Source organism: Polyodon spathula, chromosome 4, assembly GCF_017654505.1.
Source record: "Polyodon spathula isolate WHYD16114869_AA chromosome 4, ASM1765450v1, whole genome shotgun sequence".
NCBI classification, from domain to species: Eukaryota; Metazoa; Chordata; class Actinopteri; order Acipenseriformes; family Polyodontidae; genus Polyodon; species Polyodon spathula.
Genome location: NC_054537.1, coordinates 2,306,202 through 2,333,747, shown reverse-complemented (window position 1 = coordinate 2,333,747; position 27,546 = coordinate 2,306,202). Strand labels below are relative to the sequence as shown.

The 27,546-nt window shown below is 43.4% G+C and overlaps 1 protein-coding gene across 9 annotated transcripts in view; it reads left to right on the top strand.

The window, feature by feature from the left end:
- LOC121314053 (histone-lysine N-methyltransferase 2C-like) overlaps positions 1-27,546 on the top strand; it is a 152,577-nt gene that overhangs the window by 51,581 nt on the left and 73,450 nt on the right. For all 9 annotated transcript variants that reach the window (XM_041246856.1, XM_041246855.1, XM_041246850.1 and 6 more), the window contains exons 5-13: positions 2,581-2,787; positions 3,705-3,853; positions 4,928-5,037; positions 14,637-14,799; positions 16,437-16,608; positions 17,135-17,249; positions 19,093-19,268; positions 19,714-19,880; positions 26,871-26,972. In XM_041246856.1, coding sequence (XP_041102790.1) covers positions 2,581-2,787; positions 3,705-3,853; positions 4,928-5,037; positions 14,637-14,799; positions 16,437-16,608; positions 17,135-17,249; positions 19,093-19,268; positions 19,714-19,880; positions 26,871-26,972 — 1,361 coding nt within the window. The remainder of the gene's footprint in view (positions 1-2,580; positions 2,788-3,704; positions 3,854-4,927; positions 5,038-14,636; positions 14,800-16,436; positions 16,609-17,134; positions 17,250-19,092; positions 19,269-19,713; positions 19,881-26,870; positions 26,973-27,546) is intronic.

The following is a 27,546-nucleotide window of genomic DNA, read 5'->3' as shown; positions in this document are numbered from 1 at the left end:
TTAAGAGAGTCTGTGAGGTAAAGTAAAAAATGCACTTGAATGGGGAGTATCGTGCCCTGCATGGGTTTGCCACTGCAAGCTGCTGAACCTTGAGCAGCATCCACTCGTCTATTACATGCGAAATCTCTGTTTCGGCAGCTGTGTGAATGCATACGAAGCTCAAAGAGGGGTCCTTTGAGCACAGTGCACACCTATAATAAGTTCCCTTGTGGTATTTCTTAAAATAATGATTGTGCTGGGGATCCTCAAACCTGGATGCCTGTTTTTGTGTAGATTTGGTCTTTTTAAGAAGGCAGCTCTGCAATTGTTATGCGCTACAGTATTGGAAAGCAGGCTGTTAATGCTCCTGGGAACCTATTAAATGTAGTTTCTCTCAGGTTGGGTGCTAAGCTTTCTGAAGACTTCTTCTGAGATGGAAGAAGCCAAGTTCAGATCCATCACTTGATCTCTAGCCAAAATATTTAATTTACTCCAAGTTCTGTGCCAAATTAAGAAATACTTAAGTGGATGGATGGATGGATGAAGGCTGTATTTGCATCCTGAGCCATTTGAAAAAAGGCACCACAGTAGTGATGTCAAAGTGATAATCCCTTTAGAGGAAAATATACTTGAACTTTGACCCATTCGACTCCTTGAGACCATCACTTTCAATTCAAACACACAATGTCTCGTTTTCAATCACTCAACAACACCCTCAGTACAGAAATGCTCATTAATGAACAACAAAATGGATGTAAAGCTGGTACATTCGTATCTCCAGAGAAACTGGAGAACAGGAAATTAAATCAAGGTAAAGGCAATCATCCAAATAAAGGTTAAGCACCAACAGATAACGATATAGAACGTCTGTTGAAGTAACTTACAAAAAATGATGGTGATTAAGTAGATTCAAGAAAATGCACAGAGTCCTTTTCTTCAATCAGTTGCCAGGTTTATTGAAATATGCAGGGAGTTTGGTCCCAGGTACAGGACAAACAGAATACTCAACATTACAATGTTTGCATGACATTAAATACCCTTCTGTATAGAGTATGTGTGTGTGTAGTCTAATGTGACAACCTCTGAACTCAGTGCATTCTTCACACTCCTGGAGACAAAAGGTCCATACATCTGCCTTTTGTTATCTCCTTGCGACCCCCTTTGATGCCAGTGGGATTATCTCTTTTGATCTCTCTGAAGTCTAGAGCCTGTTCCCTTCTAGTCCACAGCATTGTTATCTCGTTAGCTTGCAGTCATTGCTGGGCAGTTTGTAGACGCAACGTCTCTATCAGTGGTTAGCAGTACATGCAATTTGAACCAAACAGTCTGCTATCTGCAATATTAGTCTCTTTTCAGAAAAGAACACCAGTATAGCTCTGCTAGTCCACATGCATAGCAAACCCCTAATCAATTCTCAATCCATGTTTTCCAACATCTGTACAGCCCTGAAACACTATGTTTTATAGATATAAAAATACTGTACTGCTGAACCTCGTCTTCTTTCATGTTATCATCACAAGGGTATCCATGTATTATAAAAAAATAACGGATGGGTCTCTTCAGCGAGTTACAAGAAAACAGTTTCCTCTCGGGTTTCTGTGACAGTTACAAACCCTAGATTAAATTATTTTCCTGTTACTCACTGAAGCCCATCTAGTATTCTACATTTTCTATATGTAGATATAGATATATATATATAATTTATTTGTGTGCGTCTGACTGTTTGTGTATATTGGGTTGTCTGTAGTTGGTTATGATCGGTTCGGTTTTACTCTTTCAGCTGTCACTGTTGGTTTTTGGTAAAACCGAAGTGAAAGTTTAAAACTGAAACACCTGACTGAATTTGTGCAGCCAAGGGAATGGGACATCAGATTTATTGCAGTTTTAAATTTGTGTTTTTAACCGAGACAAGTAAACGAAACGCAGTGTGTTTGCATCTCTCATATGAGCGGGTGATACCACTAGACACAATGGAAATAGTATGAAGCCACGATTATCCTTACTGAGGGCTGTCGGATTCCATCAGGAGAGTCTCGTCATAACTTTTGATTTCTGTTGTATTAAAATGTTCATGTGAACCGTCTAAATGGCGATGAGCTCCCCAAAATGCTGCTGGCTTAGTACTGAGACTGCAGACACTTTTTCATTGTACAAAAAATTTGGTTTTATCTTTTGTCAATATCATTCGGTTTGGAGTTTTGTGAAAGTTTCGGTTTGGGGAGAATCCTAACCGTTGCATCCCTAGTTCTAGTGTACTCTTAGCAATAGCTTTCTCTGGGTTTATGCACAGTTTACTTTATTTTCTTGGCCATGTAGGGATTCAAGTTTCTGGTCCAGCTGAAAATCAGCCTAGTTTTAAATGAACTGTTCTGAGAATTATACTCTAAGTTCCCTGTGAACCCCTTGTCCAAATCTGAAACCTTGTATAAATATTTATATCAAGAATTTATTCCATATACTGTAAATACACATACTGGAACTGCTATTTCATTGGAACGCACACTGAAATCTGTAACGTTTGAATCAGCCTTCCAGGGTATATGTATGTTATGGACAAACCTGTGCAATTTGATGATGTTATTTTAAACTGTTGTTTTGCAGTGAACAGCTCTGTGCCTTCTGCAATTGTGGAGAACGGAGCTTGCTGGGCCAAGGGGAGTTAAAGCAGTTCAGCCCCAGCCCCGGGTACACCATGCCCAGGAGAAGCCAGTGCCGAACTAAAAGGGACAGCACTGGCAGCAACGACGGAGAGGGAAACAGCAGCCCAAAACTGAACTCAACCGCACGCCGGCAGAGAGGGCAGAAAAAGTAAGTTACGTAATCTAGATGACCTAGGTGCTCCGACATGACTACAGAGAGTCGGATAGCTGCAATTATTCAGCAGCGTGAACTGTATAAGAATGACCAGGTTCAGCGAGTTCAGTGAGCATTCGGCTTGCTGGCTTTCACTCACAGTGATCTATTTGCGTCTGCCACACTAACAACACGTGACTGTTGTTTTAAAGACTCAGATCAAAAGACACTCCCGAGCTTATTGGACGAGGGCCTAATTTTTTAAGTTCTTTGTAACCAGTGAGATGTTTCCACGAAGTTAGATGATGTAATGTGCACCAAGTGCAGTCCTGGACAGGGTAGAGCGTTGTTGTGCTGGAGTTATCTGATTGGTCATTAGACTTGCAGCATTGCCAAATAATAATACTGTAGAAAGAGGTGAAGAGCGAGGAATTAAAACCATAACAACAACAAAGTAGAAGTCCTTTTGAATGTTTTTTTTAAGGTAGTGCATGTTAAGGAAGCCCGAGTGAGCTGGGTAAATAAACTTCAATCAGTACTGAAGTGCACTTTTATTGGATATTTGTTTAATTTATTGGTCGTTCTAAATTACAGTTTTAAATTGAGAAGGTACTTGTGCTAACTGGAAATACTCATGCCATCCTATGAGTAGCATCATCATTACTATATAAATAGGTATAGAGTAAGCATATTCTCAGTAAGTGTATTCTTTCTTTACTCACATTGCTGACCTGCTGCTGCTTGAGATTCTCTTTTAAATGTTAATTTATTTGTGTTTGCTCCAGTGGCACAGACTCTTACTGGCTTATTCACAAGCTTCTAAGTCTGTGTGTTCTCTTTCCGGCAGAGTTCATGGGACTGAACAGCCAGTTCTTGTTTGAGTCATTGTACCACAGCTAAATAAAATGCTTCTCTTTCGTTGTGCTTGTCAGAGACGCTTCTCCTTGCAGCGCCGCAGTGTCCGTGGTGGCGGTGAACACTCCGTGCCCCGGTGATGAACCAGCCAGCAAGTTTTGGGATGAGCTCAGTCAGGTCGGGCTTCCTGAGGACACTGACCTCCAGTCTCTATCCGATCCCTCTGGTAAGAACAGTTAAAAGATCAGTGGTTCAGTAGTTTATAATGGGGGTGGAGTCAACATGGTTGTCTGTAACGGGGAATAAAGCTACGCTTGTGTTTGTGTTCCCTCGGCTACTTTGAGAATAAGGTGGTGTGTGGGGAACCTACACTAAACTGACACTCACAAATAGAGTGCACACATTCAGTACACTTGCACATTTAGTTCACTTGCACATTCATTCCCCTCCCATTTCAGTACACTTGCACATTTAGTACACTTGCACATTCAGTACATTTGCTGCATTTGCATTTGGTTTAAATGAGAGCAAATATGTGTTTTACGTTTGTCGAATGTAAATATCAGTAAAGATGAATTAACGTATACATTTAGCTTGAAGTAGGTTTCTCTACACATACAGTATGGATTTCTGAGCCATTTAAAATAGGTAGACAGTACGACACTGTTTAAGCCATCATGCCAATAGTGCTGTTTCAGTTAGTGTCATATTTTTTGAGGAGCTCCCTGTTCACTGATCATCCCCTGGACTTTCTTCAGCACCAATTTGAGCTATTCAGAAAGATGCCCTTATCAGTGGGTGGAATATGCCAAAACAGTTACGAAGGTAGAATTGAGGAAGTTAAAAAAAAAAAAAAAAAAAAAAAAGGTCACCTATTTATTTTTCTGTCTTTTTCTCTCTGGACTGACATCCTTTCCGTCAGTGTTTCACACTGTAATGACAAACGTTGTGAAATGAGAAAAGCTACTTTTATTTATGCAAGTAGATTCCATTTCTTGAACAAAACACATTTTTCTTTTTTTTTTTTTCCCCCTGTCCAGAAACACGTAATGTACTGCATATGGAAAATTCTGTGTTGTGGTTCTGTATTTAAAAACAATTGTAACATAGAGGGGTGGCTAAGCATTGTATCACATGAGATACAGAAATGGCCGTTCCAGGGTTAAAAAAAAAGTTGAACCATTTAAGATGTCTCTGAAGTGGATTAAAGTGGAATTCAGTCCCTGGACTCCCAGCCCGTGCAGTGTGCTTGCAGGCTCCATGGCCCTTCAGCTAACGCACCGCTTGGCTTTCGTTCTAGGGTGTTGCTGGGCCCATCAGTGCTGCGCGGCCTGGTCGGAGGGAGTGTGCCGGGAGCAGGAGCAAGTGCTGGTCAACGTGGACAAAGCCGTCGACTCAGGGAGCACAACGGTGAGGAGAGACCGTTCAGCTGCATATGATCTTCATCAATGGGTTTCAGTGCTGCTTAGACTAATCTGAGTGAGCCGAGTACAGATGAGAATGCGCTCATCTGTACAACATGGTATACGTATTGCAGTGTGTGCGCTTTAGTATGGGCACTGTTAGGGCAGTCTCCTGAACAGGAAGTGATGTTTCATACTCTCTCTGTGCACTCAGCTGTGTATCCAGATTCAGAGGGGTTTCGCTTTTAAACTGCTGATTTAATGTACACTGAATATGAGACAGTAATTGTCTTGAATTGTTATTAACACTTGCATTATTAGTATAAGTTCTTGAAGATCACATTCTGGGATGTCATCTGTATGTCACACTTGTATTATTGCATATATCTGGAGAATAGCTTACCGAATTGTCATTTAAACATTTCATTGCAAATTCTTATTCTGTACGTTCTAGTAATATAACCTATTTTATTATTGTATTAAAATTTTTTTTTACTTATAGAAAACTAAGATAAGATAAATGTTGCCTTTTTGTGGAATGTGTGTGTCGTTGCTGACACAGATCCATACTTAACCTAACTACAGGCAAGAAAAATAATGGAGGTTGATGTGGGTAAATTACGTGGCTGCCCTTCTGAATATTTTGCGGAGGCTTCTTTTCTGGTTGTTTTTTTCATGAGTGGTTTTGTTTGGCGGCCCTAATTGAGAGGAACTGTGTTGACAATGTTGTCTGCCTCCCTGCATGGATTGCTATGTTGTGTTTGTGTGTTTGTGGATTGCTTTGTTGTGTGTGTGTGTGTGTGTCTCCCTGCGTGGATTGCTATGTTGGGGTGTGTATGTGCCTCCCTGTGTGGATTGCTTTGTTGTGTGTGTGTGTGTGTGTGTGTACCTCGCTGTGTGGATTGCTATGTTGTGTGTGTGTGTGTGTGTGTGCCTCCCTGTGTGGATTGCTTTGTTGTGTGTGCCTCCCTACATGGATTGCTATGTTGTGTCTGTGTGTGTGTGTGCGCCCCCCTGCATGGATTGCTATGTTGTGTTTGTGTGTTTGTGGATTGCTTTGTTGTGTGTGTGTGTGTGTGTCTCCCTGCGTGGATTGCTATGTTGGTGTGTGTGTGTGCCTCCCTGTGTGGATTGCTTTGTTGTGTGTTTGTGTGTGTGTGTACCTCGCTGTGTGGATTGCTATGTTGTGTGTGTGTGTGTGTGTGTGTGTGTGCCTCCCTGTGTGGATTGCTTTGTTGTGTGTGCCTTCCTACATGGATTGCTATGTTGTGTCTGTGTGTGTGTGCGCCCCCCTGCATGGATTGCTATGTTGTGTGTGTGTGTGTGTGTGTGTGTGTGTGTCTCTCCCTGCATGGAGTGCTGTGTGTGTGTGATTGCTGTGGTGTGTGTGTCTCCCTGCATGGATTGCTATGTTGAGTGTGTGTGTGTTCCTCCCTGCATGGATTTCTATGGTGTGTGTGTGTGTGTGTGTGTGTGTGTGTGTGTGTGTGTGTGTGTGTGTGTGTGTGCATGGATTGCTATGTTGTGTGTGTGCGCCTCCCTGCATGGATTGCTATGGGGTGTGTGTGTGTGTGAGTATCTCGCTGCATGGATTGCTATGTTGTGTGTGTGCGCCTCCATGCATGGATTGCTATGGGGTGTGTGTGTGTGTGAGTCTCTCCCTGCATGGATTGCTATGGGGTGTGTGTGTGTGTGTGAGTCTGAGTCTCTCGCTGCATGGATTACTATGTTGTGTGTGTGTGTGCCTCCCTGCATGGATTGCTTTGTTGTGTGTGTGTGTGTGTGTGCGCCTCCCTGCATGGATTGCTTTGTTGTCATTATTCAGAAGGGCTTGTTGTGCCTGTCTCTGTTGCAGTCTTCAGGGGTTCCGCATACAAAGACAAACACAATGTTTGGCACTGGAATAAAAGAAAGGGGTTTTATTCAAAATCCTAAAAAACAAACAAAAGTCTGGCTCGAGGGCCATGAAGTATAAACTATAAATGTTACCAATAAACTTTCATCCACACAGACTTCCCCTCCTACTTTTACAACACATAGGCTTATACTGCTCTCCTACACACTCTGTTTTATACCCTGTGGCCAGGGCTGATTGACAATTCATTATTCAATCCCCACCTGGCCACATTCCACACTGTTCTCCCAGTCACTCACACAGTCAAACAATCAACCAATCACTCCCACATTTTATACAATCAAGCAATGCCATCACCACGCAAGCCTGCAGACTCACCCCCACATCCACCCACACCCCCACTCCCTCCGCTGTCACAGTTTATGGAAAAGGTGGTTTTAATTTTACTCTCATAGTTGATCAGTGTAGCTCTGTGCCTTGGACTGCTGGGCATCGTGGCTCGTCTGAGATTATTATTGTTATTATTGTTAGGCTTCCAAGCGGTTTGGGAAGCCTATTGTTACTGTAAAGATTTTTTTTTTCCTCCCAAAGCTTTAAACTGCTCCTGTTCGCACGCTGTGTAACCAGTCAACATGACCCTTGGCAGGTATCATCCTGGGGACAATGGAATTCAAATAATGAAAAATGGTGTTCTTTTGTAAAATAAGATGGCCACTAGACCTATATTTTCTTGTTAAATTTAAAACTGTTTCAGTTGAAAAATGGTTTAATTTAACTCAAGTTGACAAGCATAATCCCTGTGTCAATACAATTGACTTTTTCAAAAATGGTGTTTGTGCCTAAACCAATATGGCCACCTGACGCATTTCTTTAAAAACCTTTCAAAATCTTCAGTCAAGTGTAAAACTTACTATGGAACATAGATAGGAACCCATGTATGCTCTATCAAAACAGTGTCCTTACAGTGCACATAGCGTTATAGTTACTATACAACACATTTAGGAACCCATATATGCACAATTAAAAAAAATTACCTTGATCATGACCTTTGGCCTCTCCTTAAGGTTAAATGTAAAATTGTCTTATAACTCCTTACAGTGTGTAGATAGGGTCATGGTTACTGTGCTGTTTAAAGTTATAAAGCATTGTGTGATAATGAACTAATGCAATATTCTGAATTGAAACTGCTCCATAAAACTGATCTGTTGCTGACACTCGTGCTACAGATTGCCAACGTTTCCAACTGGTTATGAGCTTGGAAGCCGTAAAACTGCCTGTTAGTAATAATTTTTTATTTTTAAAGTGAATCGATCATTACTTTAGGATTAACTTTTTTGTAACTATCTGTATTAAAGATTGTTGAGGTGGGTTTTTTTAATCACTTAAATACATTCAAGTAATAGGAAAGTAAGATGTTTTATCATTTAATCATACTGGGAAGCCATTCCAGCATAACAAATAAACGCATCAGTCAGCTGAATTATCTAAAGAGCAGCAGATCTCTGTCGCTGTTCAACAGTGCATGAACCTGCCCTTTTCATTGGACTGTTCCACTCTACGCTTTCTTATTGGTGTTAATGTGATAATCAAGGTAGGTAAAGCCTGCATTCAGATCATGTGGCCTACAGTACTGCAGAGTGAACAGCCAGAAGTATGTTGGGACAGTAAGGCTGAGGGAACACAGAGCCACTTTGTGGCTTGGGACTTGATTTCAGGAGACTAGGTTTCAGGCCACCGTGTGGTACACAATGGGAGACTTGGGGTTCAATACAGTGTGTGCCTCAAATGAGGTCTCCCAGTCTCCTGGAACCAGGTTTCAAGTCTCCGTTCCTGAAAAAGTGGCTTGGAGTTCCCTCTGCTTAAGGGAACCACTTGCTTTATGTGTGGGTTGTTTTTTTTTTTTTGATGTGGTGTTAAGCTTGGTTTAAAAGTGAAATTTCAAGTTAAAGGCAAAGTTGTTTTTTAGATTTAGATTTTTGTTCGTGTCAGGGCAGGAACTGGAACTACACAAACTGACATTAGTTAGAGGAGGTGGGGGAGATTGCTGAGGAAAGGTGCAGTTGTACATCAGTTACATCTGATTGTGTCACGAGCAGCTTCAAATGGTGTGCGCCCCATCGGATTGGGAGCAATGTGATGGACAAGGCCTCTGGTAAAGGTCGGCCTGGCAGCGCTGCTCCCTCATCTGAGAAATGGAAAGGTCACAGCACTCGGGAGGCAGCTGCAGCTGGCTGCTTACCGCTTGATGAACACGGCCCTCATGTTCCCTGCATTGTATTTGTACCAGTAAGCAGTTCAATTATTGTCAGTTTACTCATTTACACTTGAGCCAAATGCCAGGCCTATTAATGCTTTAATGGCTGGATTACTGGTAGCTTTTGTTTTTTGATGCCAAGATAGATTTTAATTAGAAGCTTGCTAAAGTTCAAATAGACTAACAGTAACCCCTTCCTTCTCTATGCCTATTGTACAGTCCTGATGCAAGGGCTCCTGTTTCTACATGTGTGTGTTCCCTCCGCTCCCCGCCTTCTCAAAGGAAGGAGTCGTGCTATAGTCTAGAGGCAAGAGAATAGGCTTATTGTGGTGCAGTATTCTAGCTTTATAATGTTAGACCTTAAGTGTAGTTGCTGGCCATTTATGGCCATTAACATCTATGGCAAATATGTTACATTATGTTTCTTAAAAGGTAATTAAGCTATTGGTCAGTTCAGCCGCTGTGTTCAGCTCATTGGTTCAGCCGCTGGTTCAGCCGCTGTGTTCATTGGCGGTTCATGTGGCTCATTGGTTCAGCCGCTGTGTTCAGCTCATTGGTCGGTGCAGCCGCTGTGTTCAGCTCATTGGTCGGTTCAGCCGCTGTGTTCAGCTCATTGGTCGGTTCAGCCGCTGTGTTCAGCTCATTGGTCGGTTCAGCCGCTGTGTTCAGCTCATTGGTCGGTCGGTTCAGCCATTGGTCTCAGCCGCTGTGTTCAGCTCATTGGTCGGTTCATTGGTTCAGCTCATTGGTCGGTTCAGCCGCTGTGTTCAGCTCATTGGTCGGTTTGGCTCATTGGTCGGTTCAGCCGCTGTGTTCAGCTCATTGGTCGGTTCAGCCGCTGTGTTCAGCTCATTGGTCGGTTCCGCCGCTGTGTTCAGCTCATTGGTCGGTGCAGCCGCTGTGTTCAGCTCATTGGTCGGTTCAGCCGCTGGTTCAGCTCATTGGTCGGTTCAGCCGCTGCGTTCAGCTCATTGGTCGGTTCAGCCGCTGCGTTCGCTCATGCGTTCAGCTCATTGGTCGGTTCAGCCGCTGTGTTCAGCTCATTGGTCGGTTCAGCCGCTGTGTTCAGCTCATTGGTCGGTTCAGCCGCTGTGTTCAGCTCATTGGTCGGTTCAGCCGCTGTGTTCAGCTCATTGGTCGGTTCAGCCGCTGTGTTCAGCTCATTGGTCGGTTCAGCCGCTGTGTTCAGCTCATTGGTCGGTTCAGCCGCTGTGTTCAGCTCATTGGTCGGTTCAGCCGCTGTGTTCAGCTCATTGGTCGGTTCAGCCGCTGTGTTCAGCTCATTGGTCGGTTCAGCCGCTGTGTTCAGCTCATTGGTCGGTTCAGCCGCTGTGTTCAGCTCATTGGTCGGTTCAGCCGCTGTGTTCAGCTCATTGGTCGGTTCAGCCGCTGCGTTCAGCTCATTGGTCGGTTCAGCCGCTGTGTTCAGCTCATTGGTCGGTTCAGCCGCTGTGTTCAGCTCATTGGTCGGTTCAGCCGCTGTGTTCAGCTCATTGGTCGGTTCAGCCGCTGTGTTCAGCTCATTGGTCGGTTCAGCCGCTGTGTTCAGCTCATTGGTCGGTGCAGCCGCTGTGTTCAGCTCATTGGTCGGTGCAGCCGCTGTGTTCAGCTCATTGGTCAGCCGGTGTTCAGCCATTGGTCGGTTCAGTGTTCAGCTCATTGGTCGGTTCAGCCGCTGTGTTCAGCTCATTGGTCGGTTCAGCCGCTGTGTTCAGCTCATTGGTCGGTTCAGCCGCTGCGTTCAGCTCATGGTCGGTCGGTTCAGCCATTGGTCGGTTCAGCCGCTGTTCAGCTCATTGGTCGGTTCAGCCGCTGGTTCAGCTCATTGGTCGGTTCAGCCGCTGTGTTCAGCTCATTGGTCGGTTCAGCCGCTGGTTCAGCTCATTGGTCGGTTCAGCCGCTGTGTTCAGCTCATTGGTCGGTTCAGCCGCTGTGTTCAGCTCATTGGTCGGTTCAGCCGCTGTGTTCAGCTCATTGGTCGGTTCAGCCGCTGTGTTCAGCTCATTGGTCGGTTCAGCCGCTGTGTTCAGCTCATTGGTCGGTTCAGCCGCTGTGGCTCATTGGTCGGTTCAGCCGCTGTGTTCAGCTCATTGGTCGGTTCAGCCGCTGTGTTCAGCTCATTGGTCGGTTCAGCCGCTGCGTTCAGCTCATTGGTCGGTTCAGCCGCTGTGTTCAGCTCATTGGTCGGTTCAGCCGCTGCGTTCAGCTCATTGGTCGGTTCAGCCGCTGCGTTCAGCTCATTGGTCGGTTCAGCCGCTGCGTTCAGCTCATTGGTCGGTTCAGCCGCTGCGTTCAGCTCATTGGTCGGTTCAGCCGCTGTGTTCAGCTCATTGGTCGGTTCAGCCGCTGCGTTCAGCTCATTGGTCGGTGCAGCCGCTGTGTTCAGCTCATTGGTCGGTGCAGCCGCTGTGTTCAGCTCATTGGTCGGTGCAGCCGCTGTGTTCAGCTCATTGGTCGGTGCAGCCGCTGTGTTCAGCTCATTGGTCGGTTCAGCCGCTGTGTTCAGCTCATTGGTCAGTTCAGCCGCTGTGTTCAGTTGGTTGCACAGGGAACCACCATCATGTGCCTAACCATTATTGCCGAGTATCTGCACACAATCCTCACACGGTTTGTGGAGGGAGTGGTGCTGGGACGCCAGCATCACTGTCGAGCCTTCCTGAGGTGTCGTGGGCTAGCCTCCCTGTGAATGCCCCACCCAGCCCAATCCAGACATTTGCCATACTGAGGTGCTAGGGAGGCTGCAAATAGGCTGATCCGTGGAGCCAGCATTGCACTTCAGCCATCAGCATCAGGCCAATAGGAAATCCACGTTACCTGAAGGAACCGCACCAAAGGTTCGTATATTCCCACCACCACTACTATCTCACTTTATCCTGGTGAAAGCTGTCCAATATTAGCATGAAGTAAAGAACAGCTTGAAACTAAGTACCTTCAGTGTAGAGTATTCCCGGTTTCCAGTTAAAATGTAAAATAAATAAATCACTCTCAGTTAATCATCTCATTTACTTCCTTTCCTAATAATCCAACACTGCATGATTTAAAAGAAGACAACAATAGACTTCTTCAAAACTCTGTTACCATAAATAGCCACACAGAAGATGCACTTGCAAATTTGCATACTCATTTTGGACAAGCCATACAGGGCTTGAATTTCAGCGCAGGACTGCGGGAATCGCACATTTTCCAGTGTGCTCCCACATATCTGCAACTTTCATTGCGGGAAAGTGGCGCAGAGATATTTTAAGACACCAAGGTACTGTATTTTCCACCCAATTTAGACTGACTGAAAAGCTACAACAATATCTAAGGAAGTGGGTGTCAGTGATGAAAGCACTATGAGCAGATATTTTAAACGCCGCAAGACTTTTACTGCAAAAAGTAAACAGTTAAAAAAAAAAAAAAAAAGACAATATTAAGTCTAAGTGTTGTTTGCAAGTGATGACTTTCACTTTAACTCCCTGAAGGTTATGCACATATTACTCAGGCACTGTAAAAGATGTTTGAATCTACCCTCTCTGGGCTTTCCAGAGACGTATTCGGTGTGTGTATGCGGTACTCCTAGCCAGAACTAGGAGCGCCTGAAGTTAAGCCCCTCATCATGTGACAGAGTTCACAGCTTGGGTTTTGTTTTGAGTCTATTGCTCCTTCATTGTAGCAGCTAGACTGAAAGGGGCGGTATCGCTGGAAAGATTACAAGCTCAGCTTCCCCTCCTGTTCATTTCATGTTGAGATTCAATGGTTCACTGTTTTTTTTAATTTTTTTTATGTTTTTTGTTTTTTTTGAAGCCATCTATGACTACAGTATATATAGCAGTGACCAAACATGATTTTTTTGGGGGAAAAAAGTTTTTTGTTGTTTTTTTCCCAATATATTCTCATCTCTACCACATATAGTATGCCTGATGCTATTGCAACTTGCATAATATGAAAGGAAATTGTGGCCTCTCGTTTGATATGCTACATGCATGCAAACCATCCAGTAGTTAAACATACAGTACATAAATGAAAACAGTGAAAAACAGGCGGAAATAGGGCTGAGGTATAAAGAGTTAAAAAAGAAAGGGGCGCTGGTTTAAAAGAAAAGCACCAAAAACTTCACATCAGGCAATGGCAAAAGCAATGGAGAGTGCTCTGTCTCACAGTGATGAACAGCTGTTAGGTCTCCTGAAAGCAGCTTATTTCAAAGCAGCACCAGTGTGAATGATGATGCAGTAAAATACTGTATATACAGTTTTTTACATGCACAAGTGCCTTTTTTTTTGCCCCCCCCCAACCCCCCCCCCCCCCCCCCCCAAATTGTGGAGGCCAAAGGTCATGATCAAGAGCGAATTACGAGTGCGAGAAAGAAAGAAAACTAACAGTGAATTAAAGCACAGTGTTTTAATACTGTGCATTTAATCATTCCTTACATTTAAACACATGCATCTAGTTTACTACACAACAAATACGCTTTGTATCATTAACTGGAACGAAACACTTTGTGTCATCTAAAAAAAAAGCAGGAATTAACGACGGATATCGACTTGCTATCAATACTTTGAAGAATTGATGCTGTTTTGAAGGCAAAGGGTGGTCACACCAAATATTGATTTGATGTAGATTTTTCTTCTGTTCACTCACTTTGCATTTTGTTAATTGATAAATATAAACTATTAACATGTCTTTTTTAAAGCATTTTTACTTTACAGCATTTTTTCACACCTGCCTAAAACTTTCGCACAGTACTGTATATATAAGCTTGTGTTATATTTAACTGTGATTTTTATGATTTCTTTGATTTTCATGAAAGGCTGTATGTGTGACTAACTGATATTGTACCTTTTATGGTAGGAGGGTTAAAATTTGAGCTAACTTTCAGTTTTGATGTCTGTAAACGAGTGCACACAATACTAACTGCTATGCTAGTAAGTTTCCTTGTATTGATTCCAGTATTCAAAAACTACACACATATAGCTTAAACATTATCATTAGACACAACAATGTGGCACAAGTTAAACAGTCAGATAGTGATCGGTTCCCTAATGTTCTGGGAGGTAGCTCAGGTGCGGAGAGGGTCTCTCATCAGGAGAGGATTCGGGGAGCTTGTCTCACTCACATTCTCAAGTGCCTGTCCTCTATATCTTACCTAAATGTGGGGGTATGAAGCTGAACTTTGTGAGCTCTGCTTACACTCTGTTTTTCTAACAATATCAAAGCACTGTCAATTTCATGGTTCCAGACTCAGAATACACATATCTTCTACACAAGGTCCAATGTAGCCCACTTTATCAATTCCTTGTTCCTTTGTGTCCTGAGTTGGTTGAGTTGGAAAACATCCTCCAACCTTGCAGTGTTCGCAAGCGTGCTTACTATTTATTTAACCTTAATTGACCCCTTCACAGGATATGAAGTCATACTGTACATGCAGTGCACAGCCTTCCAGGGTTAATAGGTTGGCAGTTTGCATGTTTTACTGGTACTTTAACACGTGGCATTGTTTTTCTCTCCCTTTGTTTAGCACTGTGCATACTGTAAGCGCCTTGGAGCAACCATCAAATGCTGTGAAGAGAAGTGCAGCCGCTTGTACCATTATCCCTGTGCAGCGGCAGCTGCCGCTTTCCAGGATATCAGGAGTCACACTCTCCTTTGCCCAGAACACATCGAGCAGGCTACTGGTAGATGTAAGTCCTTAGCTCCCATTCATTCATTCATTATTTTTTCTTATATTAATCAAAACAAGGCTGGCTAAGGACGGAGACACACAAGCAGTTTTTCTTGTCGATTCTATTTGACACCAAAAATTGTACAGCTGAATTGCGGTTGCTAGGTGTGCCACACGCACACTGAGAGTGACAATTGTTGTAAGCAGTTAAGGTGGTGCCTGTTTTTTGCAGTAAACATGTTTCAGCAGCTGATACAGTAATTGGAATATTTTTTTTAAAAAGTCGACGTAGAAAAACTGGAGTGTGCACCAGCGGAGGTGAAAGACGAGCTCAAGAACCTCCAAACTCGGTATTTTGCAGAGAGAAGGGTTAGGGTTAAGGAAGGAAAATATCTGCAGTTTTTCTTTTTCCCTCCGCTGGTGATTTTCCTGAAAGATTATTTGCCAATTCCAATCTGTTCGTCATTTTTTTTTCCTGCAGTCTTTATGTTCCGTGCTTCAAACATCCCATAAATATTTTCTATCATGAAAAGAAAAAAATCAATTGCAGTGTAGCCATGCTTTCTATTTGAAAAAATTGAGTGAAATCAGATGATTTAGAAAGTGCAATATCATTGGCTGAACACAAAGTTGTCAACTGAATTGATGAAAATCAAGCAGTGGTCTAGTGTATTAACTCGATTGCCAATTGGAAATTGTTGGCAGCTCGAGTTGGCAATTAGTGACACACAGTCAATTTGAGTTGCCAATAAAAAAAAATGGCCTTATTGCTCAAGCATCTCCGGCCTAAGGGATATTAAACCAGGGCTTGGAGCACCTGTCTTGGCTCAAACTGCCGTCTCCTCTGTGTGGCATATACGGCTCGTTGTGATCATTTTAATTAACTGGACAAAAAACTGAATAAATTAGTTTCTTTCCAGGTGATCTCACTCAGATATCATTTACTTCAACTGGGGAGAAAGGAACGGTACCTTTTTGAGTGGCTTGAGTAATGGGAAAGCAAAACGGTTTGACCTGTCTCCAGAGCTGCTGTGTGCAGGTTACTTCTCGTTTCAGAGAGGAGTTGTTGTAGCGAAGCTGTAACCTGGCACACTGGCTCGTGATGACGTAGCGGGATTTGAAGAAACGTGGGACCAGCAATTCCCAATGCATGCTCAATTCAATTAACAATGTAATCTTCTCCTAGGGATTTCCTACTCCTCTACTGCAAGCTCACATGTCCCCGGCACAGCCACTGTTCAAGCAAATGCAGCTGCTTTGCTTCGTTGTATTCAAGCCAACATCTTAAGCATCTACAGTAGTATGCAAATTTATAATGGGACCAGGTTTACTTTCTTTAAATCTATATTTTGTAAAATAAATGTGCAGATATTATCAAATGTTTGTATCAAACTGAAGAGGATTCAACTGAAGTAGTATTTCATTTTAAAGGTTTGTACCTTCATGGTTTCAGATGCAGATGTGTTAACCTGGTGGATGCATTTTTGCTTCCACTTGCGTATAATGCAGTATTCTTAATTGACAGTAATGCAGTATTCTTAATTGACATTCTCATGACACTGTGCCACAAAAGAAAGCTTCGTTTCTAAATAATGTAATCTAGTTTAATGCACTAATCTGTGTGTATCCTTTTATTTTTTCTCTTTCCAAATACAGCAAAGGATGAAGCGAACTGTGCATTGTGTGACAGCCCAGGAGACCTCCTGGACCAGCTGTTTTGTACCAGTTGTGGGCAGCATTACCATGGGATGTGCCTGGATATAGGAGTGACCCCTTTGAAGAGGGCAGGCTGGCAGTGCCCCGACTGCAAGGTCTGCCAAACCTGCAAGTAAGTGGTGAACCAACATGCTTGACACCAACTCCCCAACCGGGTAGCAGTGGGCACTGTAGCACCAGTCCTCTCGTCCCTGAGTAACACAGTGCATACACTGCACGCAGATGGTATACTGCACAGAATAAGGCATTCAAATTCATTTCCTGATGTTTATTTTGCCTTTTAAAGTTAAATGCCTTTATTAAAACTGTTCAAGGAAGGATGTGATTTTTTTTTTTTTTTTTTTTTTTTTTTTACCCCTAATAACTCTGGAAGATAATTTTAGATGATGGTCAACAATAAGGAATTTTCCATTTGAATAGCTCTGTTCATTATATTTTTATGCAATTCTAATTCATCAAATCTCTGGGCTAATGCAGAATTAATTCATCGCACAAGTAAATGAAGCATTTCCTCAAAGAAACAGAACTCCAGGAACCACAGAAAGGAGTTTGCTGCATCAGCATGTGGGGTATTGCAGTGAGGTCATGCATGTTGGGTGAATTGGCTGCAGATGGGTAATATTGTGCTCATGTTTCAGGAACCCTGGGGAGGACAGCAAGATGTTGGTATGTGACACATGTGACAAGGGATATCACACATTTTGTCTACAACCTGTAATGGACTCCATACCTACAAATAGCTGGAGATGCAAAGTAAGGATTTTTTATTTTTTTATTTATTTTTTGCATCTGGTTATATATAGTTGTCTGTTGTGTCTTTCGTTTGGAAATCCTTGTGTTTTAGGGTGAGGAGAGGTGAGATGAATATCGGATTTATTTCATTAGTTAGCCATGGCCTCAGGTCGGGCTAATGAATAAAATAAATCAATCCGATATTTTCAGTTGGGCCCATCCTGCATATTCCATTTATATAATGCTTCAGTTGAGTTGATGTTTATTTCATTTTTTTTGCATTCTTTTTTCAGTTTAAATTGGGATTGTATTGTACCCTTCTGTAGTCTGCAGGGATCTATTGTTACATCACTGTTTTGCTATTGGTTGTATGACCGACAGCACGTTCCTTTCATTGGTTCTTTGTTTCCTGGGGGTGGGGGTTGTGAGGATTGGCTTTTTTTGAAGCTCAGTTGAGCTGCAGTGGTTGAAAGGGGAATTATTCGCTAGAATGCCTTTTAAAGCTGGCTATTCCAGTTACATTTGTTAAAAAAAAAAAAAATGAAATCCGAATTATGGTTACACATGCAAAATAAATATAAATTTAGAGAGTCTTTTGAAGGCTCCACCTGTTTGTTAATAAACCCTGTGGACTTGCATTGGTTCATTTCAACATTGCTCCTCTGCTGCACAGCTGTCTGTTAGTAGATTGCTTGTGTTGCATCCTGTTAACTCTGAATCTGCCCTGGGGTTATTGAGCGCAGTGGCTGTGATGCTGCTGGCTCTCAGCAAGGTAAATCCCTTTGGTGCTGTCTGTAAAGCTGTCTGATTTAGCAAGCTTCGGAAGTGTGGGGTTTGACTCAGCGTTTCAGATAGCGAGCTATACTTCTGAAACCTCTCCCGCTTGTCACCTTTTCAGTTTCTTGCGGTGCTTGCCTCGTTTTCAGTTTATTATAAGAGTTTCATTTTGAGTAGTCCTGGTTAGAAAAGCTTCACTCCTCTCAGACTGCGGCTCTGTTGTGGTATTTATATTGCGTTATACTGAGCGTTCTCCTTCAATGCCCTTTTTGTACTGTATTATAATGCCCATATAGACCAAGTCCTTACAAGGTGATAATCGATGGTTCTAGTAATATAAACGTTGCCTGCTTATTTCTTTATGACCTTTCTGATGTGATGTTTGCATTTGATCAGTTTGGAGTGAATTGTCCTGTGTGAAACAAAACAGTTATGATTAATTACTTGACCTTTACGGGGTAAGTAAATGCAATTCGAACAATATTTGGATGTCCTGTCTCGTACTATTCAGATTTGATCTCTTTGTATGTTTCCCGTGTATCTGGCAGTGCTGGGAGCTCCTCCCTGCCGCACAGCCTGCAGATGCTAATTGCTGATTTAGCTGCAGGCCACTGGCTTGGCTGGAATGAATCCCTCCATGCTGAGAGCTCAAATACCCAGTGCAATTTGAGATAGCTAGACAGTCTGAACTTTCTTACCCTGTTTAACTACAAAATCCCAAAAGAGCTCTTGTGATCTACGCTCGCCACCCCTTTGAGGATGAGCAGAACTCCCAGCCTGACAGGCAGAGTTCTGACTCAGGACTCCTGAGTGTTCAATACAGAGCTGCAGCCAGGGCTTCAACTTCTCATTGCCGCAACAAAGAAAATAGTAATCATTTAAATGTGTCAAATACAACTGCTTTCTCAGGTGTTGGGGAGCGCTCTTAAAATACAGTGCGCTGTTTTCAAAAGTCTAGTTATTTTACACAACATTGTTCAGTTTTATTTTTGTGAATGACTGCTTTTCTTAACGAGCTACATTGTAATGTATATTTCTTAGTGTGGTGAAGCACTTACAACTGACTTAACTTTTTCCCCCTTGACAGAATTGCAGAGTATGTGAGCAGTGTGGCACCAGAACAAGTTTTCAGTGGCACCACAATTGTCTATTGTGTGATAACTGCTACCAGCAGAAGGACATGGGCTTGTCCTGTCCACTTTGTGGAAAGGCGATCCACCCAGATTCCCAGAAGGACATGCTTTGCTGTCAGATGTGCAAAAGGTAAGTGTTGCCACCCTGTTACAAAAAGCACTTGGCATAAGATAACCCTTACTTGGATAGCTATGAAGTGGATATCCCTTGATTCTGTAACAGGTAGTGGGATGTTGGAGTGCATTGACTAACCCATAGTCATGCAGGTGGAATCTTAACTAAATCTTCTGACAGTCCTCCAGTCATTAGTATTTGAACTGGGTGGGGGTGTGGCTAACTGTATCCACATTTCCACTGCCTCTTGTCTCCATGCTGCAGTGCATGCTGGTTAGCCAGTAGAAGTGATCACCAATGAGGTGGATAATAAGGAGGACATGGAGGTGCAAGTTTGACATCTTTCAACTAGGATTTTTCTGTCTTGAGCAACGGCAGTCATCGTAAACCCATGGAGACTTTCAGATGCACTTCTATTCCAGGGTTGCAGATGAAAATGTCTTTGCTTAATTGATTTTAGGTGGATACATCTAGACTGCGACAGACAAGCAGAGAACGAAACCAGCGTCTTGCTAAAAGACGGATATGTGTGCACAGTCTGCAAGCAAGTGGAACTGGAGGAACTGCAAGCAAGCCAAACATGTGGGGTCCTGGAGACCGCTGAGCCAGCTGAAGAACTTGAACCAGGTAATGGACCAAGCAAGAGAGAAACATGTAAGCAAGTTAAAGAGCAGGTAGCTCCACACATGCGTTTATTGGCTTTCTGTGTGTCCCTTGATTTTATCGTGTGCTGTTCTTCTGAGCAGTTGTGTTTTGTTGATCCAATATTGAGGTATATTAATTTCCTCCAGGCGCTGACCTGGCAAATTTCCATAGAGATTACTGTGCAGGGTCAGGCTACAGAATGCAGCTTTTATTTATTTTACTTTAGAGCACAATGGTGAAAACACAAAGGAGTGAAATTGAAAAGCAATGTAAAAGGGAACAAAGTCGTTGGCAAAAGAGAGTTTAATGAGGGGCTGGGGAGGGGGGTTCTTTTGTCTCTCTTGTACTTGTAGAGTTGATAATGACAGATCTGACGAGAACTTGAGTTTAATATGTGGAAGAGACTCTCTAGATAAGATCAGCTGTAGAGCGGAAACTCCCTAAAACACTAGTGATTTTATCAAGGGAGGAGGGAAGTAAAGTACACATGGAAATCTAATTTCAAACTGTTTTTGACAAGCTAAAGGTTTTTTTTTTTTTTAATATAAATTCTTTTGTTGAATTGCAAATGACCAATTGGTGGCACAGCAAGGTCTGAATGATGTCTTGGCGCTTAACACTGCCTCAGAAATCTGAAACTGACTGCCAGTTGGTCTTTTTAAGTTTGCAGTCAGCGCTCTAACATGGTAAGGTTGTTGACAGAAAAATAAGTGGTACTACAGTGCATATAGTAATCTGAATCTTGGGCCGTGGGAGTTTTGATATGAAGCAGGGTGAAAGCTGCATGTGGAATAAGATTGGGTTCATGCTGGGAAGGAAAATAGGTTAGCTGTCTTATGGCAGAGGCTGGGTGCGAACTGGCACGGAAAGAGAGTGTGTTAACCACAATGCCCCGAGGCAGGTAGAATCCAGGTTATCAGACCTCTATATTCCTTTTTGGAACAGTGCCCGCCAGTGCAGTTGGTAGGAAGATTATTTCAAAGCTTATCCCACCCTCTGGAGAGGAACCACAATTCCAGCTGGAAAGTCCCATCTGTTTACCCTCCATGTAAAATGCATGCACATGGATTAAGGAGTGGTTAACATGTAGAAAACAGAGAGTGCTGATTAGAGGAGAAACTTCAAAATGGAGCGAGGTAACCAGTGGAGTAGCACAGGGATCAGTGTTAGGTCCTCTGCTATTCCTAATCTACATTAATGGTTTAGATACTGATATAGTAAGCAAACTTTTTAAACTTGCAGACAACACAAAGGTCATTCAAAGTGATCTAGACAGCATTCAGAACTGGGCAGACGCAAATGAGATTAATAGAGAAAAGTATAAGGTACTGCACGCAGGCAATAAAAATGTGCATTATAAGTATCATATGGGAGGTACTGAAATTGAAGAAGGACTCTATGGAAAACACCTAGGAGTTTATGTTGACTCAGAAATGTCTTCATCTGGACAATGTGGGGAAGCTATAAAAAAGGCCAACAAGATACTCAGATGTGTAGTGAAAAGTGTTGAATTTAAATCAAGGGAAGTAATGTTAAAACTTTACAATGCATTAGTAAGACTCATCTAGAATATTGTGTTCAGCTGTGGTCACCTCGCTACAAAAAGGATATTGCTGCAGTAGAGGAGCAACCAGAATTATTCTGGGTTTAAAAGGCATGGGATATGCAGACAGGCTAAGAGAATTGAATCTATTCAGTTTTGAACAAAGAAGATTACGTGGCGATCTGATTCAAACATTCAAAATTAGAAAAGGTATCAATGTCGACCCAGGGGACTTTTTCGGCCTGAAAAAAGAAACGAGGACAAGGGGTCACAAATGGAGTTTAGATAAAGGGGCATTCAGAACAGAAAATAGGAGGCACTTTTTACACAGAGAATTGAGTCTGGAACCAACTCCCCTGTAATGTTGTTGAGGCTGACACCCTGGGATCCTTCAAAAAGCTGCTTGATGAGATTGTGGGATCAATAAGCTACTAACAACCAAACAAGCAAGATGGGCTGAATGGCCTCCTCTCGTTTGTAAAGCGTGCTGATCTATAAGCCTGTGTTTAGGAGCTTTCCCTGGCAGACAGACAGAACTGGGATTTCTATTGATGATCTTCCCACGCTCAGAGGGATTAACAAAGCAGTGTCCTCACCTAATGAATGCTTATTGGGGTGTGCTCCCATTGCTGGGTTTAACTACAGGTAACCTGCTAGATCCTAGGTACATCTAATTAAAAAAAAGATGTACGCAACCTTGTCTGTTTTGTGAACACTTTTTTAAATGTTTGTTTTGCCCTGATAATTATTCTACATTGACCCAGGCCTTCACTTTCCTTTCCGGGGTGTATGTCGTGGGTTCCCCCTCGACCCCCATGTTTTTTGGCTAGGGACTCTATGTTTTTGCTCTACCTGTTCAGCTATTTTTTCTTCCAAACTGTGTGTGCACAGAGCTAGCAGTGATTACAACGGCAGGGTGAGTTGGAACTTTAACATCCCATATGAAAGCAGTGTGGTATAAATGAGCTTTGCGGCCTGCCAGGTGAGACAAATTTCATTGTTTCATTGATCTGTGCTGTCAGGAGCCAGAGCCGAGCCTCATGGGGAGTGTTCAGGCTTACATCTCACCTGTTACCTGACTCCACAGGCTGGGTGGAGGATACTGCTCCATTTAAAGCATTTCCCCTTTCCCTGTGTGAGGCAGCTGAAGAATTGACAGCACAGCAGCCCAGCCAGCTGTCCACACTCTGCACAGAGTGCAGAAAGAGCAGCCTCGGTGCTCCCTCCCACACTTGTGTGTTGATGGTGATTGGGTGCCACATGGTGGGAGGGTAATTTGATCCTCATGCTTATTTAATTGTGGTCTCTTGCACCACAGCCTGCTGCTTTGTTGAATCGGTTCACATACACAGCAGTGTAGGTGTTGTTTTTGTGTGTTAATGTGCGCTGGAGCTGGCTGGCTCAACTGAATGACCTCGTCCCTCGTGAGACCCGCTGTGCTGTCAGATTGCATGTAGAGTCAGGCACTTAGGCCTTTGGCAGATGTGAATCTCAGGCTGTCCTAGCAGCAGTCCTGGATTGGGGGCGCTATGTGCAGGGTGGAGGTTTTTCCCATCATTACTGCTTGGTAAATACCGGGTTCGCCCCTGTTTATTTAAAGGATGGCAATTCTGAGCTTCCTCTACCATTTTAGTTCTGTTCAGCTGACCCAACTTTTTTTTTAAAAAGAACGATGCTGTTCCGGATCTAAACTTCTACACTGCCAGCATGCTGGAACTGATGTATCTGTATTTAGGAAAAGCTGACGAGAGGTAACTAATGAATGAATTGATTACTCTTCACAGCACTTTGTGCGAGAGTCAGAGGGCATGCTGGCAATCCGTGAGACAGACAAGCTGAAAGGGGTTAGCCCTCTTCAGACCACACTGTAAACACTGCTGTGACACCCTTGGGAGAGACTCAGACAAGCAGAGAAGGGTTAGTCCCCTCCAGACCACACTGTAAACACTGCTGTGACACCCTTGGGAGAGACTCAGACAAGCAGAGAAGGGTTAGTCCCCTCCAGACCACACTGTAAACACTGCTGTGACACCCTTGGGAGAGACTCAGACAAGCAGAGAAGGGTTAGTCCCCTCCAGACCACACTGTAAACACTGCTGTGACACCCTTGGGAGAGACTCAGACAAGCAGAGAAGGGTTAGTCCCCTCCAGACCACACTGTAAACACTGCTGTGACACCCTTGGGAGATCGTTACCAGACTCGCCCTTCATGCCAGTAGGGATTCTGAAGGTTAACTGCCTCACTGACGAGGACTCGGAAGCTTATGATGTGAACAACGTAGGCAAGGTGCTTGTCGGCAGAACTTTCCATGTCTTTCACTGAAAGACATTATAACCCTATGAATCAAAGATGGTAAATAAGCAGTTAACAAGTAACTGATCAGTAATTACTGTGCCACAATGTGAGAACCCTGTAGGTATAACATGAATTTGGACTGGGCTGCATTTAAATGATGTAAAACGACACAAGAGGTTCCATGTTCTAACCATGGATAAGACGTGGTGAAAAAACAGCAGTTTCTCATGCTGAAGAGGTACGAGATCTTGCAGATATTTTGTGTTCTGAGTTCAGCTTGTCCTGTTTACACATTAATTAAATCTGTTATATACTGCATGTCTTTACATAGTAATATACCTAAAAGCCCATACATAATTTAATAAATCTGGCATTGAATGTAGATTATGGTTAAGAAAGAGCCACACTTCTTTGGAACGTTTATTGCAAAATATGCTAAAACAATAGTTTAAAGAAGAGCTGTTCATGTTGTTGGGGAATCTTCTCCGCCCTCAGTAACTACTTTAAAGAAATACAACCTGTAAACTCCTTATAAACCTTTTCAGTGTACTGAAACACTATTAAAGAGAGAATAGATTGGCATCGTGTGCTGGTCTGCTGTTTTCAGGTGTCTGTCCTAGCCCCGCTATTAAAGAGAGAATAGATTGACATCGTGTGCTGGTCTGCTGTTTTCAGGTGCCTGTCCTAGCCCCGCTATTAAAGAGAGAATAGATTGGCATCGTGTGCTGGTCTGCTGTTTTCAGGTGTCTGTCCTAGCCCCGCTATTAAAGAGAGAATAGATTGGCATCGTGTGCTGGTCTGCTGTTTTCAGGTGTCTGTCCTAGCCCCGCTATTAAAGAGAGAATAGATTGGCATCGTGTGCTGGTCTGCTGTTTTCAGGTGTCTGTCCTAGCCCCGCTATTAAAGAGAGAATAGATTGGCATCGTGTGCTGGTCTGCTGTTTTCAGGTGTCTGTCCTAGCCCCGCTATTAAAGAGAGAATAGATTGGCATCGTGTGCTGGTCTGCTGTTTTCAGGTGTCTGTCCTAGCCCCGCTATTAAAGAGAGAATAGATTGGCATCGTGTGCTGGTCTGCTGTTTTCAGGTGTCTGTCCTAGCCCCGCTATTAAAGAGAGAATAGATTGGCATCGTGTGCTGGTCTGCTGTTTTCAGGTGCCTGTCCTAGCCCCGCTATTAAAGAGAGAATAGATTGGCATCGTGTGCTGGTCTGCTGTTTTCAGGTGTCTGTCCTAGCCCCGCTATTAAAGAGAGAATAGATTGGCATCGTGTGCTGGTCTGCTGTTTTCAGGTGTCTGTCCTAGCCCCGCTATTAAAGAGAGAATAGATTGGCATCGTGTGCTGGTCTGCTGTTTTCAGATGTCTGTCCTAGCCCCGCTATTAAAGAGAGAATAGATTGACATCGTGTGCTGGTCTGCTGTTTTCAGATGTCTGTCCTAGCCCCGCTATTAAAGAGAGAATAGATTGACATCGTGTGCTGGTCTGCTGTTTTCAGATGTCTGTCCTAGCCCCGCTATTAAAGAGAGAATAGATTGACATCGTGTGCTGGTCTGCTGTTTTCAGATGTCTGTCCTAGCCCCGCTATTAAAGAGAGAATAGATTGACATCGTGTGCTGGTCTGCTGTTTTCAGATGTCTGTCCTAGCCCCGCTATTAAAGAGAGAATAGATTGGCATCGTGTGCTGGTCTGCTGTTTTCAGATGTCTGTCCTAGCCCCGCTATTAAAGAGAGAATAGATTGACATCGTGTGCTGGTCTGCTGTTTTCAGGTGTCTGTCCTAGCCCCGCTATTAAAGAGAGAATAGATTGACATCGTGTGCTGGTCTGCTGTTTTCAGATGTCTGTCCTAGCCCCGCTATTAAAGAGAGAATAGATTGGCATCGTGTGCTGGTCTGCTGTTTTCAGGTGTCTGTCCTAGCCCCGCTATTAAAGAGAGAATAGATTGGCATCGTGTGCTGGTCTGCTGTTTTCAGGTGTCTGTCCTAGCCCCGCTATTAAAGAGAGAATAGATTGGCATCGTGTGCTGGTCTGCTGTTTTCAGGTGTCTGTCCTAGCCAAGCTATTAAAGAGAGAATAGATTGACATCGTGTGCTGGTCTGCTGTTTTCAGGTGTCTGTCCTAGCCCCGCTATTAAAGAGAGAATAGATTGGCATCGTGTGCTGGTCTGCTGTTTTCAGGTGTCTGTCCTAGCCCCGCTATTAAAGAGAGAATAGATTGGCATCGTGTGCTGGTCTGCTGTTTTCAGGTGCCTGTCCTAGCCCCGCTATTAAAGAGAGAATAGATTGACATCGTGTGCTGGTCTGCTGTTTTCAGATGTCTGTCCTAGCCCCGCTATTAAAGAGAGAATAGATTGGCATCGTGTGCTGGTCTGCTGTTTTCAGGTGTCTGTCCTAGCCCCGCTATTAAAGAGAGAATAGATTGGCATCGTGTGCTGGTCTGCTGTTTTCAGGTGTCTGTCCTAGCCCCGCTATTAAAGAGAGAATAGATTGACATCGTGTGCTGGTCTGCTGTTTTCAGGTGTCTGTCCTAGCCCTGCTATTAAAGAGAGAATAGATTGACATTGTGTGCTGGTCTGCTGTTTTCAGGTGTCTGTCCTAGCCCCGCTATTAAAGAGAGAATAGATTGGCATCGTGTGCTGGTCTGCTGTTTTCAGGTGCCTGTCCTAGCCCCGCTATTAAAGAGAGAATAGATTGGCATCGTGTGCTGGTCTGCTGTTTTCAGGTGTCTGTCCTAGCCCCGCTATTAAAGAGAGAATAGATTGGCATCGTGTGCTGGTCTGCTGTTTTCAGGTGTCTGTCCTAGCCCTGTATACAAGACTGCAGTGTTGATTTAAACCCAAGCTGGAGATTTCTTGAACAGGGAGGTTTGATGACCTCTAAAGCTGCACAGTAGTTCTGGCTCACGTTGTAAACTGCTTATGTTAGTTATTGATTGAACAAATTGAGGGTGATGACTCTCACCATCTAATAAGTATTCCCTACATTGCAGGTGTGCTAGATAATGAAGGGGTCAGTGGCAGCTGCTTTGTGAGATAATGAGAGGGTCGCAGCTTCTTCTCTTCAGACTGCACTTGGCTTAATGACGAAGTTTCAAGAGCAGCATCTCGTTAATCTTTTCATTTTCTCTTCTTTTTCTAAAGCATGCTTGGAAAGGGTACAGGAAGCAGTTGAAGAAGCAGGGAATCTGGAACATGCTGCTGAAGAGAATCAGCTCAAGGAGGAGCAGAAACCTGTCGAGTCTGGTACACACAACACTTCTGCTTTCCTGTTTGTTGTGTTTTGTGATTTAAGGGGGGGGTGTTCCAGTTTTTCTCTTCTCAGAATGCAGGGTCTGTGATTGGATTTGTATAGTTTGTCATGTTGGGTCTTGAGGTTGAAGAGGTTTGTAAAGGTGATTGGGAGCCTGTGTAATGACCTGTGTGCTGCAGCAGTGCTTTGAATAGGCTGTGCTGATACTCCTACTCACGATGGCCTGTAAGGAGTATTTATCAGCAGGTATTCAGTAAATCCAGTCTCATGTGATACTCCCACTCGGCTGCTAAGAGGCAATTAACTAATTTAGAACCTGGTTGGAATAAAGACCAGGACTGGGCAAACACATGGTAAATGACATTTAATATAGAAAAGTGTAAAGTACTGCACACAGGCAATAAAAAAATGTGTATTATAAATACCATATGGGAGATACTGAAATTGAAGAAGGAATTTATGAAAAAGATCTAGGAGTTGACTCAGAAATGTCTTCATCTAGACAACGTGGGGAAGTTAGAAACAAGGCCAACAAGATGCCTGGATATAAAGTGAAAAGTGATGAAT